A 13570-nucleotide genomic window follows, 5' to 3' on the forward strand; every position below is an offset into this window, starting at 1 on the left:
ATTGCTTTCTATCACACAGTCACATTTCCTCAATTGACTTTCTCCATGGTCATCAGATTAAAAAACACACTGTCCAGACTAAGCTGTTACCACAACAACACACTTGTAGGAAAGCAGACTGTGTTCTTCTGGTAGTCTTGAGTGCAGGAGGATCTTTAAGACAGGTAGAAATTCATAAAGAAGAAATAGAAGCTTGTCACCTGTACAGAATTGCCTGCAGAAAATGAACAAATAAAACCACTATTACTACAAGCCTTTGTGGCTTTAATTTTTTATTAGGAATAAATAAATCTCACAAAAATCAAACAGGTGATAAGCATGATATATTAGTCAAACTTTGCAAGAAATGACCTAGATATAAAAGACTTTTATACCACAATAGAAATATAAATAGCACCTTACATGCATGCTCCCATGCTCCCTACCCTACATTACCAGCTTTCCTCTTGCTCAGTCCCAGCATCAAGGATAGCAGAGATTCTACCTCTGGTAGCTTGTGTTTTGCATCTTCACAGCTAATGCAATTGACAAATTTGGTCTACAGTTTTGGAGAATGCTCCTGTAGAGGCAATTTTTGACGTATCTAAAGAAAGGAGAAAAATGTCCATTTTGTGCCTCACAAATTCATTTTTAAGGCCATGTAACTGTCTTCTCTTGTGTCTGTTTGCAACTTAAATTTCTAGCAGGAATTTATACCCATCAGTTTTCTTCATCTCTCCTCTTAAATCACCAGTGCAAACCTCATCATCTGTTCAGTTTACCTTAAAGTCACACGACTGTTGCCTGTTTGGAGGCACTAACTTGAACCTCTCCATCATGTGCCTCACATCAGAGTTTAAAAAGTCCTTATCTGATACAGTGATTTTTTTAATGTTAATTCTTCACTGTATCTGATTAATCTGTCAAACTCTAGTTACCTGAACACCAATGCACAATGCAAGCTTTCAGAACATGTTCTGCTTCCTGTCAGACTTTCCCAAGGACAGAAAACCAAATGAGATCCTCAGTTTTTTCTTTTCTTTCTTTCTTTTGTAACAGTCAGATGCTTTCTATACGAAACAAAAATAACTGGAAGGTATTTAAGGCCTGCAGCTACTTCCAGCTTATAAAAATACAAGATATTCTAGATCATTAAGGTCCTGACAGTTATCAATACATGTTATCAGCAAGCATTTCAATAAATATGGCCTCTTAATTTATAATTTGATAAAGAGTACCTGTGCAAGTAATTGCCAGGAAAAAGTGGACTAGCAAAAGACTCAAGAGGTTTATTCAGTTAAACAACAAAAAGCTCTCTGGACATCTTACAGTAGAAGCATAAAAGGCATTTTATTTGTATATTATTTTTGCATAACTTCTTTTGGAAATTTGGATAAAAATTATTAAAATAAATGTATGTGTTCAACAAGGAAGAATTATGAGCATTTCCCTTCAAAACAGGTTAGTCAGATTATAAATACTGCAGATGTAGATCAGTGTCATTTGGTCACACCAGCCTCACAACCATACGTATTAGAAAAGGCAAAATAAAGACATTCATTCACCGTAATCAGAAGTCGCCCCATGATCTATTAAGTTTTGCAGTCTCCTGTAAAAGAAATTACAGCACTACTAATTAAAAGAAGTAATGACTGATAGGCTGATACCAGCTGTTGAGAACTTTTAACCACACAATATGATATACTAATGTGCGTAGCAAAGGCCATGTGCTAGCAGTGCCAGCTTTTGTCATTATTCAGTCTGACAAAGTTGGAAGGCATATTCCAGCCCGGGTTTCCTTTATTTAAGGTCAAGCAGCATGGAAGCAGGGTTCTCCAAGTAAGATTTCCATAAGTTCGAAAAGCGGGCCATTGTAGCTCCATCAATGATGCGGTGATCAGCCGACCAACTCACATTCATTATCTGTGCTTTAAATACTTCACCTTTTCCATTAAACCGAGGAAGAACCTACACATCAGAGCACAGGAAAAACCAGGAACAGGAAATAGTTTCGTTAACAAAGCTGTAGTTCTTTTTACCATTAAGTTGTTAATATAAATCTAAACATTTTGCTACATGAGACAGACAGCAGCAGGGCCATTGAAAAAACAAAGGCCTTCCCATTATTGCTTGCACTGCAGATCGATATATTGCAAACCTACATAATAAACAGTCATATCCTGTTTCCACCAACACGGAGATACTTGAAGTAGCAAAAATCTTTCTTGACTCAAAAGTCTCTTCCTGAAGAGTTTAATGAACTGTTAGTACTCAAAGTGAAGACCTTTCTAAACCATTTCCTAAACAAAAGGCTTGCAGGAAGAACACAGAAAAAGTAATTTTAATTTAATATTGACTTCATTTCCACCATTGATCTCAAATGTCTGTATTAAAGATTTAAAGCCTGAAATTCAGGAAATATGAAACACCTTTCACCATACAGGCTGCTGTATGAATTCAATTATCTGGCTCATGAAACTAAACTTCAGTATCAGAACACTGTTTCAGTCTCATGTTTTCTCCTTGATGACAGCAAAAATGCTATCACCATGTTGCAAAACCTGTAAGAATATATTTATGTTGTTTCTGAATAACCAGAAGGCTAAACATAGATGTGAGTGTAATATAACAGGATTCTAGAAAACAAATCTGAACCCTTGGCACAAGAGACTTCTATTTAAACATCTGGTGTCTCTAAAAACATCACAAAACTTTACAGTCACAAGCTATGCAGCTTCTGTAACATAAAGAGGAAATATTTATACAAGAAAAACAAAACAGAGACATTCTCATTACACATGAACTTAGTTAAACACTCACATCACTGAGGGAAAGTGAATATACCTGTATCTTTCCGAGTGCTCCAATAGCTACCTCAGGAGGTAGTATCACAGGTTTGGTGTAAGTGCCACCAATCTAGAAAACAAAAAGCTAGGGATATTAATGAAATTAACTTTGTTTTAAGCAGACTGCCTCTTGCATTAATTGCCACAGGGTTTGTTCATTGCATATTAAACTTTGCTAAGGTATTTATTTCAGTTTTCAGCCTAAGTTCCCATTTTTCCAGTACTTACTGTGCCAACGTTGGAAAGGGTGAATGTTCCTCCCGTGAGGTCACTGGTTCCCAGCTGGCCTGCAGAGCCCAGAGACTGTAGGCGATTCAATTCAGAAGCAATCTCAAATACACTGCAGACTTGCACGTTTTTCACATTTGGGACAATCAAACCTTGCTCTGTATCCATAGCAACTCCAATGTTGTGTGAAGCCTGAAACCAGTTTCATTAACTGAATATTAACATAAGCAGTCAACATATAATCTATTTTCCATAGAAAAGTCTTCCCTATGTATCTTTTTAAGTTAGAAAGTGCTGTCTGTAGCAGGAGCTGCAACTCCTCTATACAGCTTTGACAGGAGAAGGGGATGTAAAAGTTTCAATTATTCCCTTTTCACATCTGCCAAGTGCAAATTTATTTTGGCAAATACTAAATCCTGGAATCAATTTCAAACTGCAAATATTTGACTTCAGGATGATTATATGGGGAACAAAACATCATTAGCACATTTTAATGAGTTCACTAACATTAAAAGGAAACTGAGCTGCCTTTCATTTGCTAGAAAGAATAGGTAAGGATTCATCTGAGAGAGAGTGACAAAACAGCATGAAAAAAGTTTGTACTGCAAGGAGCATGTACACATCACTTAAGAAAACATTTCCTGCCCAGAAGCATCAATCTAGCACCTTGGTTGAAAATGAACTGATTTTTACCAAAGCTGAGTTTAAAACATAAGGGCTGGAACAGTGGAACCACTGTGCCATTACTAAAATCTGCACTAGAATTTATATGTTCTCATTTTTAAATGCTTAGCTCATCTTCAGGTGAAAAATAAAAAATCACTAGATTAATACGCATTTTTAAGGCCAGCCTAAATAACAAATTGGTTCTAATTAAGGAAACTACTGAAATAAGATCAATAATAAATCAAATCCAATCTCAGAATCTGGACAGACAAATTATTTTCTAGCACAACACCACAGTTTTGGTGAAACACTGGCACAGGGTGCCCAGAGAAGGTGTGCCTGCCCCATCCCTGGCAGTGCTCAAGGCCAGGTTGGAAGGCCACTTGCTCTAGCGGAAGGTGTCCCTGCCCATGGCAGGGGGTTTGGACTAGATGAGCTTTAAGGTCCTTTCCAACCCAAACCAGTCCAGGATTCCACAACACCCAAATTATTTTCCAGCACAACACTGTAATTTTGGTTCTTGCAATGAACTTGGGCATTCTGAAAAGCCTTTGTCAGCTGTTAGTTTAGGCTTTCTGCTCACAACTTTTATCAGTACTTTACAAACCTTATATGTGACATTTTGACAGTTTTCATCCAAAGAAGCATTAAGAATGGGATACTGCAATAATCCCAGAGAGGCTGCCTGGTAAATAGAAAAGAAAAAATAAAAGGACAGATTTTTATATTTTAGAATTGGAGAGCTGCATGGAAAGGATGGAAAGGCGGGAGACAATTTAGATTAATAACAATATGGCTTAAACTCTCCTAAACTTGTCTGTAGATACTCTGTCATTGTAGGATAGCAGAAGAAAAAGACAACTTACAAAACCAAAATATATATCAGACAGACATATGAACAGTGATAATCCCTTTCCCAAGTATAATTGAAGTTGAATTTGCTTTTGTTTTCATTCCCCAATTCAAATCAAATATCCCAAGACAAAAGTTATGAGATTCAGCAGCAATGTCATTCTCAGCTCTCCACTTAGATGAAAATTATTTCAAGGAATAATTTCCCCTGAAGAGAGGGAGCAGAACAAATGCTTACTTAACACTCTAATTAAAATAGCACCACCAGAAGTTTCAGACTAAGCTATGCATTCCATCCAACAGCTGGAAATGGAACTATGGCAACTAAATGAGTGCAAGTGTTTGGTCTTCTGAACAACAGGAGAGACATACTGATACACTTGAACAACAGGAGAGACATACTGATTCACCTACGGGATTCATTACTGACCAAAGATATAAGAATAATAACAATATTAATTATGCATTTCACGTGGGTTTATTTTAATTGAGCTCATAAAAAATACTGACAGCTTCTCAATTTTGTTTTGTGTAATACAAACACCCACTGATGCTTAACCCCATCACAAATAATGCTTTATCTGCTCCATCCTTCCCCATTAATATTTAAAAGACTTTCCATGATATTAAAATAGCCCTAACTATAATTCCAATAGTAAATTGATAAATAACCAAGAAAAGTTGAGACTTTACTTGTGCCCTGTAATTACTCAGATGATAAAGAGGTGCTTCAAACTTACAACACCCTTGATCAGATTTTGACCAAATCTGTGTAAGTGCTCTGCTGCAGGTCTCACCTTTATGAAGAAAGGCATAAAGGAAATCTTAACTCCACGAATTTGGGCTAGAGGTTTCAGCTCTTCTCGCAGCTGCACAAGCTGAGTCAAATCAATCTCATCACAGTAACAGAAGTGGGGGATATTCAGGGCTGCACTCATAGTCTTTACCATTGCCTTGTGAAAACCTGCAAAATATTCACTGACTTCTTAAACCAACAAAATGAGCTTCTGGCAAGTTATGGTGAAAGTTCAGTTATTTGTTTCCATTAAACAAATTACACAACTTAAAAAAAAACCCAAACCAAACCACAACAAAGGAAGGACAGGGTGAAGCTCACTTTAGGATCAACTATTCAGCACATGCAACTCAATTTTTACAACTGCAGTATTTCAGAATATATTACTGCATATCCCTCCTATGTATGTATTTGACATCATAGTACAGTAATCTGCACTGCTCATTCCAAATAAACACTGCCTGAAAAGCAAGCAAAACCTCTTTTCCTATTTTAATGTGTTTTTTCTTATTTTATGTATTCTGTTGCACACTTCTCCAGAAGTGTGAATCCTAAAGTATGCTTAATCATATTAAGCACTGATAAACCCTCAAATTCATGGCACTTTGCCACTAATTATACCTCACATGTGTTTCAGAATTCCTACCTGTTTCAGCACATATTGAACAACCACAGACTAAAAATGAGTAAATGCAACTTGGAGCCCAATTCCATCCAATCAAAACATGGACAATTATTTCATAAAATAATTATTTCATGCAACACCTTCTAACAGAGCATGTTTTGCTATCACTTACTTGCATGACAATAACATGAAAAGCAAATGCCATCAAAAAGAACCATCTGTTCAAGGAATAACATTTACTGGCAGCCTACTGTGAACTTAGTCTGAAGAATGTATATTGGATTATTTACCTGTTATAGGTTCAGTTTTATCTTTTCCTGAAAACACAATGGGTCTGGAAACAGGCACAGGAATTTTGCGTGCTTTGTCCTTTGGAGGAGCTGGCACAATCTCTGATTTTGGCAAAGGTGGGATAATTTCAGCCTTTGGTGATGGAGGTAAAATAGCTCCTGTTTGTTTGGCCAAGTAATTGAGTATATCTTCTTTAAGGATTCTGTTATCTTTCCCTGTTCCAACAATTTCACTCAATTTAATCTGAAAAGTACATAACAAGACATGACACTTTTGCTTTACAGCAATATAAAAATACTCTATATTGTGAGCCACAATAAAAATTATTTCAGTTATTGATCTAATATATCTACAGTTTTCTTTCCCTTTCTGTGATTTATTAGGTACTCAACGCTATTCAAATCCTTCAGAAGGCCCACTACGTGCCCAGCTGCATACTTTAAGCAAGAACTATGAATACTACTTACCTCTTAGTTACCTCCCAGAATCAATATGAGACCCTTAGTGACATGGTTTAGTGGTACCCTTTGCAGTCCTGGGGTAACGGTTGGACTTGATGAGCTTAAAAGGTCTTTTTCAACCTAGTTAATTCCATGATTAATCTGAGGAAAGCTATTTCCACTGAATTTTCTCTGCTTATTTTTCTCCTAAAAATGCACCACAAGCTTTCAAAGCCAAAGGAATATTCATAGATTCACAGCATAAAAAGAATCAGAAAAGCTCACCTAGTACATCCTCTGTTCTAATACAAGTCTGAAAAAAAGAACAAGGTAGCTAAAGCTGAGATTCCATTTTCCCTCCTTCCTCCTAGGAATCTATTCTGATACTTCTGATTTTTATTCTAAAAGGGTTTTCTTAATCTCCAGCCTAAAGCATCTCAGCTGCATTTTAAGCCCAGTAATTCTTTTTCTATCCACCATAATCATCAGAAAGCACAATCCTCTTCATCTTTACAGCAGTTTTTATACATTCAAAATGTATTTGGAAACAAGCCATTTCTCACTGTACTCTCCTTCAGATCCATGTTCTCCTTGTCAGTCAAACTGCTTTATAAAAGCTGGGTAAAAGGTAGCAGGACCTGGTTCAGTAAACTTACATTGTTCTCCATGGCCAGACGACGAACTGCAGGGGTTGCTAATGTTTTGTGACCTTTTATCTCTTGGTGTGTGTGTTCTTCATGAGACATAGGAGGTGCTTCAACAACATCTTCTGTTGCGGCAATACCTGCTAACAAAAAATTAACTTTAGTACATTATAAGCATTTCTTGAATCACAACTTCAACCATTATGTGATTTCGTGACAGATGAGGGTTTTAACGTTGGGACGGGATGGGATGTGAGCACAGCATGCTAAAGGTTGCTGCTTAAGCTAAATTTTCTATAGGGAGTGTTGAGATTGTAAATCCTAATAAAGTATCACAGCTTTTTCTACTTAGTTTTCTTGACTTTATAAAGAGGGAGGAGGGAGAGAGAGAAATCAGTTTTAAGAGTTTCAGGAGGAAAAAGTAAACTGTCACTTATGGCTTTATGACAACAACATAAAACAGGAGAGAGAAAAGCCCAGTTTACAATACCTTTTGAAGCATCGATTTCAATGTCCACTAGTGGTTTTCCAACATAAGCAATTTCATCTAAACTATAATGGAGTTTTCTAATGATGCCATCATAACGACTAGTAATAGTAACGGAAGCTTTATCGCTTTGTACTTCACAGATGCTATCGAACTGAGACACACTATCACCTTCCTTTATATACCTAAAAGAAAAAGACAAGGGCTAGTATAAAACATGTTAAGTGTAAAAATCCATGTTGTGTGTTCTTTTGATCAGTTATGTACACGCCCACAGCTTGAAAATGCATTCCAGATAAGAATACAAATTCTACATAATGGGTACATTTGCTATATACCTTTTGCCTGACTGCTGCAGAACCCTTTGTGGTGTGAAATGACAAATGATTTAGGATACTTTCAGATATGGATTTTTACTATTACTTTGGTAAAGCAGAATTTTCTTAACAGATTATAAGCCATCTAAAAATAAGAATGAGCCCAGCTTAGTCTGAATCTAATAAAGTTCTTAGTTTCAAATTGCCAGGATCAGTATATTTTCACCTATTTCTACAAAGAACAAGGCATTTCAACATTGCCTTCCTTCACTGTACACTTTGATTTTGCTTAATTCATTCATCACTGGCTTTTTACAAGCAATTTAATGTTCAAATCTTTTGCTAAAGTCAATAAAGAACGGGTATAGGATAAAATGATATGGATTCTCCAGACTAGGTATTTGCTTCTTAAGTTCAGCCTAAGTAAGTATAATAAAACAAAGACCAACTTGCACTCTAAAAACATTCATCACTGAACAAAAGCCTACATATAAGTGCAGTTAGGGCATCCCATTCCTTCCACCTCTTCCACTCTCAAACAAATCAGACTGTAAGCAAGCAAAATGCAAAGCTTAGTATATACAAGGTTTAAAAATGGGGAAAATTAAACCTGAAAAACTTCACCAGTAATCCAGAAAACATATTCACAGATACATAACTGATAATACAGCTGTTAAGCTACTTGCTCATTTCTTAGTGTATTTCTATAGAAGTAGAGCTTACCATTCCTTTACAGTCACCTCCGTAATGCCTTCTCCAATGTCAGAAAGCTTAAACTGGACAATTTGGCCACGTGAAACTTAAAATAGATGAACCAGAAATACAGAATGTTTAATACTGAATACCTCAGACAGAAAAATCTGAATGCGTCAAGCATAGTCTATACACCAGTCATATACAAACTGCGAACGTAACACTCATCAAATAGCAAAGTAAAAGAAATGTTATGATGAAAAAAATTACCAGCAGATGTTCTGAATAATCGCTGCTGATGACTAAACTTGAGGGCAGATTTGTCAAACACGCACACATATTTTGATTTTATAAAGCGAATGCTGCTGCACGATCTAACCCGGTGACTGCAAACCTGGGGGAGAAAAGTCTTCAGTGTTAATACAGTGGACTGAGGAATGCAGAGCTCATTCAATATTCCTGATGTAACAGTAATACTAAACCAGTTTAATCCTACTTTATATAAGAGATGTTCTTATGGAAACACAATTATACTGAATGTACAATAACCATTACATTAGCATAAAGCTTTGCCAGGTTTTAACTCCTTTCACCAACAAAACACATGGGGAGATCAAAGCCACAATAACAAAACCAGTTAACAAAAATCATGACAGGATCTTGCAAGAGATTCACACTTGCTATTGTTTCTCTAAACAATTAGTTTAATCAGGACACACACACAGAAAGCATACGTAATATCAACTACATCAGCCATTGGAAATATTCTTATCCAGAGTAGATGCTGGCTAGAAAATCCCTAGGGCTAGCTCCCTAGGCTGCAAGAAAAATCAGTGGATTTTCCTTTGTCAGTTCTTATTCCAACCAAAGGTTGATCAGAAGTACTGACAGCAAAGGGAATTCACACCAGAGGGCACAGACAGTTGCCCTTTTATTTTTGCTAATCTAGGAGGCAACCATCTTCAAGTAAATACCATTTCACATGAACTTTAATGCCATTTTTTAAGGACTGGGCGTGAGACTGTTTTCTCTCTTGGTTACAATTGTATTTATCCAACTTAAAGGATCAACGGTTCTTCAGGCAAAACATGACACTTAACATAATCAGTTGTGATTTTGGTCAAAAGCAAAGCCAGTAGCACTTGCACTGACAGAAACAGGCATTTTATCATTCAACTCAACAGAAGTTATTTAGTAAGATTTTTTAAAGCTAATGTAATTCTGGTGTTACATTTTCTTAGAGTGCTGCAAAATTAACAAAAATCATTTATCTGTGGATACTATCTCTAATTAATTTAGAGATATGAAAAAAAAATCAGGTGCTACAATGTACCTCAAAACTGTAAAATTTAGAAATTATCTTCTGAGAAGAGCCAGAAAACAGCACACCTGCATGGGAGAGTTCATTTCAACTTAAAAATCATTCCAGTTATTACAGAGCAAATGAAACTTCCTGATTTCCCTCCCCACATCCCACATCGCTCAACTACTTAAATTTATATTACACTTTTAAAAAGTAGAGTATTCAGAAAACGGAACCATTCTGAAGTGACAATGTACACATTTTCTGTGTTATTTAGTCTAGCATTGCAAGTTATATTTAATATCGCCTTTCTTTCAGGAACAAATGTTTATACAAGACAATAGAGGACACAATGAAGCTATATCGAGTTACTTTTCAGCTGCCTGCTACTTGTATCTGTTGATTTAGATACAATCTAAAGACCGTATCTACTGATCTAGAATGAGTATTTTTCTCATTCCTGTAATGAGCAAACAGTAAATTGTTTTTATTAGTTCTCCAAAGAATTTTCACCTTTAAAAAATCAGGCAAAACGATAGGACTGACAAGTCTTATTTTAGGAACACATTTAACATTCTCAGTTACAACACTGGTATATAATGTACATCTTCACAAACCTATCTTCTCCTATTTTTAATTCTGTATTTCTTCTCACTTCAGTCCATGGCTACTTTTTCTTTTTGTCCAACATGATCTTTTCGTCCCAGGTTTACAATAAGGCTCGTTTCTCTTTGTATAACCCTACATGGAAAACATTTAATATTTACCTGAGAAGATGATCACAAGAAGCACATCAGATCTGTAAAACTATTTCTAAATACGAAGTTTCATAATGCTTCCCATGTGTTTTTAACATTTGGTAACCAATGCAGGTAGTGAACTAGTAATATCACTGCAAAAAAAAAACCAAACTGGTTTTGTTACAGAAGAGTTTCAATACCGTAGGAATAATCCAAAATCACTGCATTGATTTGGGTTTTTGCACATTCTCTACTATAAAGTTGGTGTGCTAGTATGTGAAAGCAGTAATACAACACCCAATCTCTTCACAGAACAGTGTTCTTTTCTAACAAAGGGAAAATTAAAAGCCATTAAATAAAGAGGTTGCACTTATTACTTTCAGTATTTAATCATCATAATGCTATTTTCTGACTGTCGTGGTTTAAGCCCAGCTGGTAATTCAGAACCATGCAGCCTCTCACTCACTCCCTCCTTCTTCCTCCCCCTGCTCCTGGAGGGATGGGGAGGAGAACGGAAAGAATGTAACTCCCACAGGTTGAGATAAGAACAGTCCAGTAACTAAGGTATAACACAAATCACTACTGCTGCCACAAATAATAATAATGATAAGGCAAATAACAAGGGAGGAGAATACAATCGATCACCACCCACCGACCGATACCCAGCTTGACCCGAGCAGTGATCTGGATCTTTTGAGTAACTCTCCAGTTTATACACTGGCCATGACATGCTGTGGTATGGAATACCCTTTTGGCTAGTTTGGGTCAGGTGTCCTGCCTCTGCTTCCTCTCAGTGTCCCCTCCTCCCTGGCAGAGCATGAGACTGAGAAAGTCCTTGGTCAGAGTAAACATTACTGAGCAATAACTAAAAACATCGGTGTTATCAGCATCGTTCCCAGGCTGAAAGTCTGCAGCACTGCACCAGCTACTAAGAATAAGAAAAATGACTGCTACTGCTAAACCCAGGACACTGTAATGCTGAATAAGAAAATAACAAAAGCATATAAAGGCAAAATTATTTCTAATATCCATAGCATATCCATCCACATCTCTTAATGTCTGGAAAAATATAGCAATAAAACCCCAACAAGCACATGGTAGCTATGTTTATGTCACCACTATTACATTATATGACAATTTAAAGGCAATAATGTCACAGCAAATAGCACCTTTCCTATGCCAGTCTTCAACGTATGGATATACTGTGGTGAGAAGAAACGGAGAGCCCCCTACAGACTCTCACTGATACTGAGGATACATCAGCCTCTGGTATCTGGTTGAGTAAAGCTTGCAGTTTGAAACGAGACAACATGGGAGCTGTATGCTAACGGGGGGAGAACTGCCTTGCCCCTTGTTTTCACTTGGATTATTATTATTAAAAGATGCTTGTTTTCCTGACATTCCACAAAACATCAGTGACATAATTGGAAACCAACACTCTTCATTATGGGAGGAAGACTACAATACAAGAAGGCAGAAGAAAGCATGAGGTAAGTCTTCGTAGTGGTGTATGTGTATGAGATTGTAAGCATCCTAAAAGGCAACTAGATAGATTACAGAATCGCAGAATCACTGGGGTTGGAAGGGACCTCTGGAGATCATCTAGTCCAACCCACTGTCAAGATTCACTTCTTGAAGTATGGTAAGGTGTCATGTCAAGGCTTCTGGGATTCAGAGAAATAAATTTCCCCCTATTCCATCTTCCCTATTCGTATGCTTTGTACTAGGACAGCCGAAAAAGTTATTGCACTGTGAATTCCCAAAATCCAGCCCAATGTTACAGCTTCTGTTTTCGTAATGTTTAGCCAGATGCCCGTATGAAATCGTGCAACTCTGATGGGATGATGCTGGACAAGGTGCTTTGATATCTAGTCTAGGTCACGCATCGCCTAGAAAGATTGGAGATGATCTTTCAGGGCCCTTCCAACCTGTTACTCTACGATTCTATGACCCTGTGTGTGTAAACTACACTGCCTCTGTGCAGATGCAGTATGCCAAGGGTCAGAGTAGGCGCGATGGCAGTGTAACGTACAGGCAGCGCAATCGGATGACTAAGAAATAACAGAAGGATGGCTGTCGGCGGCTTACTGCAGGAGGCACACGCTTCTGTCACAGCAAGCACGGGCCATGGGGAGGACCCTGAGGGTGCTCTGCGCGGCGGAGGAAGGTGTCCGGGGCTCCCTGGGAGCCGGGGACACCCCGGGGCGGGAGCGTCCCGTCACCTGTGCACCGCGGACGGGCTGCGGACCGCACTGTCACCTGCCGAGGAGGGCGGAGGGCACACGGGAGGGCTGAGGGGAGGCGGCGAGCCCGCGAACGTGTCATGTTTGCTCCGAGGGTCCCTGCCCGCTCCCGGCTGGAAGCAAACAACGGGACCCTCGGGTTCCGCCGCCGAGGCGGCGCGCTGTCCCCCCCTCCGGGAGCGCAGGGACCCCCGCTCCCCTTACCAGGCGCCGCGCAGCTCGGCCGCTGCTCCTCACAGCGCTCAGCGCCGCCATCTTGCTCCGGCCAGCGCAGCCCACCCGCACCGCACACCTCCCACTGACCGGCCAACCGGCACCGGCCGCGACAGCCGCAGCCAACCAGGCGGGGGGCGGCGGCGGGGCCGGAGCGCGGGGCGGAGAAAAGGCACCGCTCCCTCGGGGCCCAATGGGGTTGGTTTT

The 13570-nt window shown here is 38.6% G+C and overlaps 1 protein-coding gene across 1 annotated transcript; it reads right to left on the bottom strand.

Moving 5' to 3' along the window:
- Nucleotides 1–255: 255 nt before the first annotated feature.
- On the bottom strand, nucleotides 256–13492 carry DBT (dihydrolipoamide branched chain transacylase E2). Its single transcript, XM_062606181.1, has 11 exons — nucleotides 13355–13492; nucleotides 9135–9258; nucleotides 8895–8970; nucleotides 7858–8039; nucleotides 7380–7507; nucleotides 6283–6526; nucleotides 5369–5535; nucleotides 4327–4404; nucleotides 3054–3245; nucleotides 2824–2895; nucleotides 256–1947 (listed from the first exon to the last, which is right to left on the bottom strand). The coding sequence occupies exons 1-11, from the start codon at nucleotides 13403–13405 to the stop codon at nucleotides 1780–1782; spliced, it is 1482 nt and encodes a 493-aa protein (XP_062462165.1). The 5' UTR covers nucleotides 13406–13492; the 3' UTR covers nucleotides 256–1779.
- Nucleotides 13493–13570: the final 78 nt, after the last annotated feature.

Source organism: Pezoporus occidentalis, unplaced genomic scaffold (genome assembly GCF_034315485.1).
Source record: "Pezoporus occidentalis ecotype Australia unplaced genomic scaffold, CSIRO_AGI_Poc_V1 ctg94, whole genome shotgun sequence".
Classification (NCBI taxonomy): Eukaryota; Metazoa; Chordata; class Aves; order Psittaciformes; family Psittacidae; genus Pezoporus; species Pezoporus occidentalis.

What these genes read in the sequence shown, in the direction of transcription:
- DBT (XM_062606181.1), bottom strand. Translation starts at nt 13,405, where the DNA reads ATGGCGGCGCTGAGCGCTGTGAGGAGCAGCGGCCGAGCTGCGCGGCGC. An exon ending in GCCGAGCTGCGCGGCGCCTG is followed by an intron (nt 9,259 to 13,354) that starts GTAAGGGGAGCG and finishes TTTCTCCCCCAG; the next exon opens with GTTTGCAGTCACCGGGTTAG. An exon ending in TAAAACTGAACCTATAACAG is followed by an intron (nt 5,536 to 6,282) that starts GTAAATAATCCA and finishes AATATTTTGCAG; the next exon opens with GTTTTCACAAGGCAATGGTA.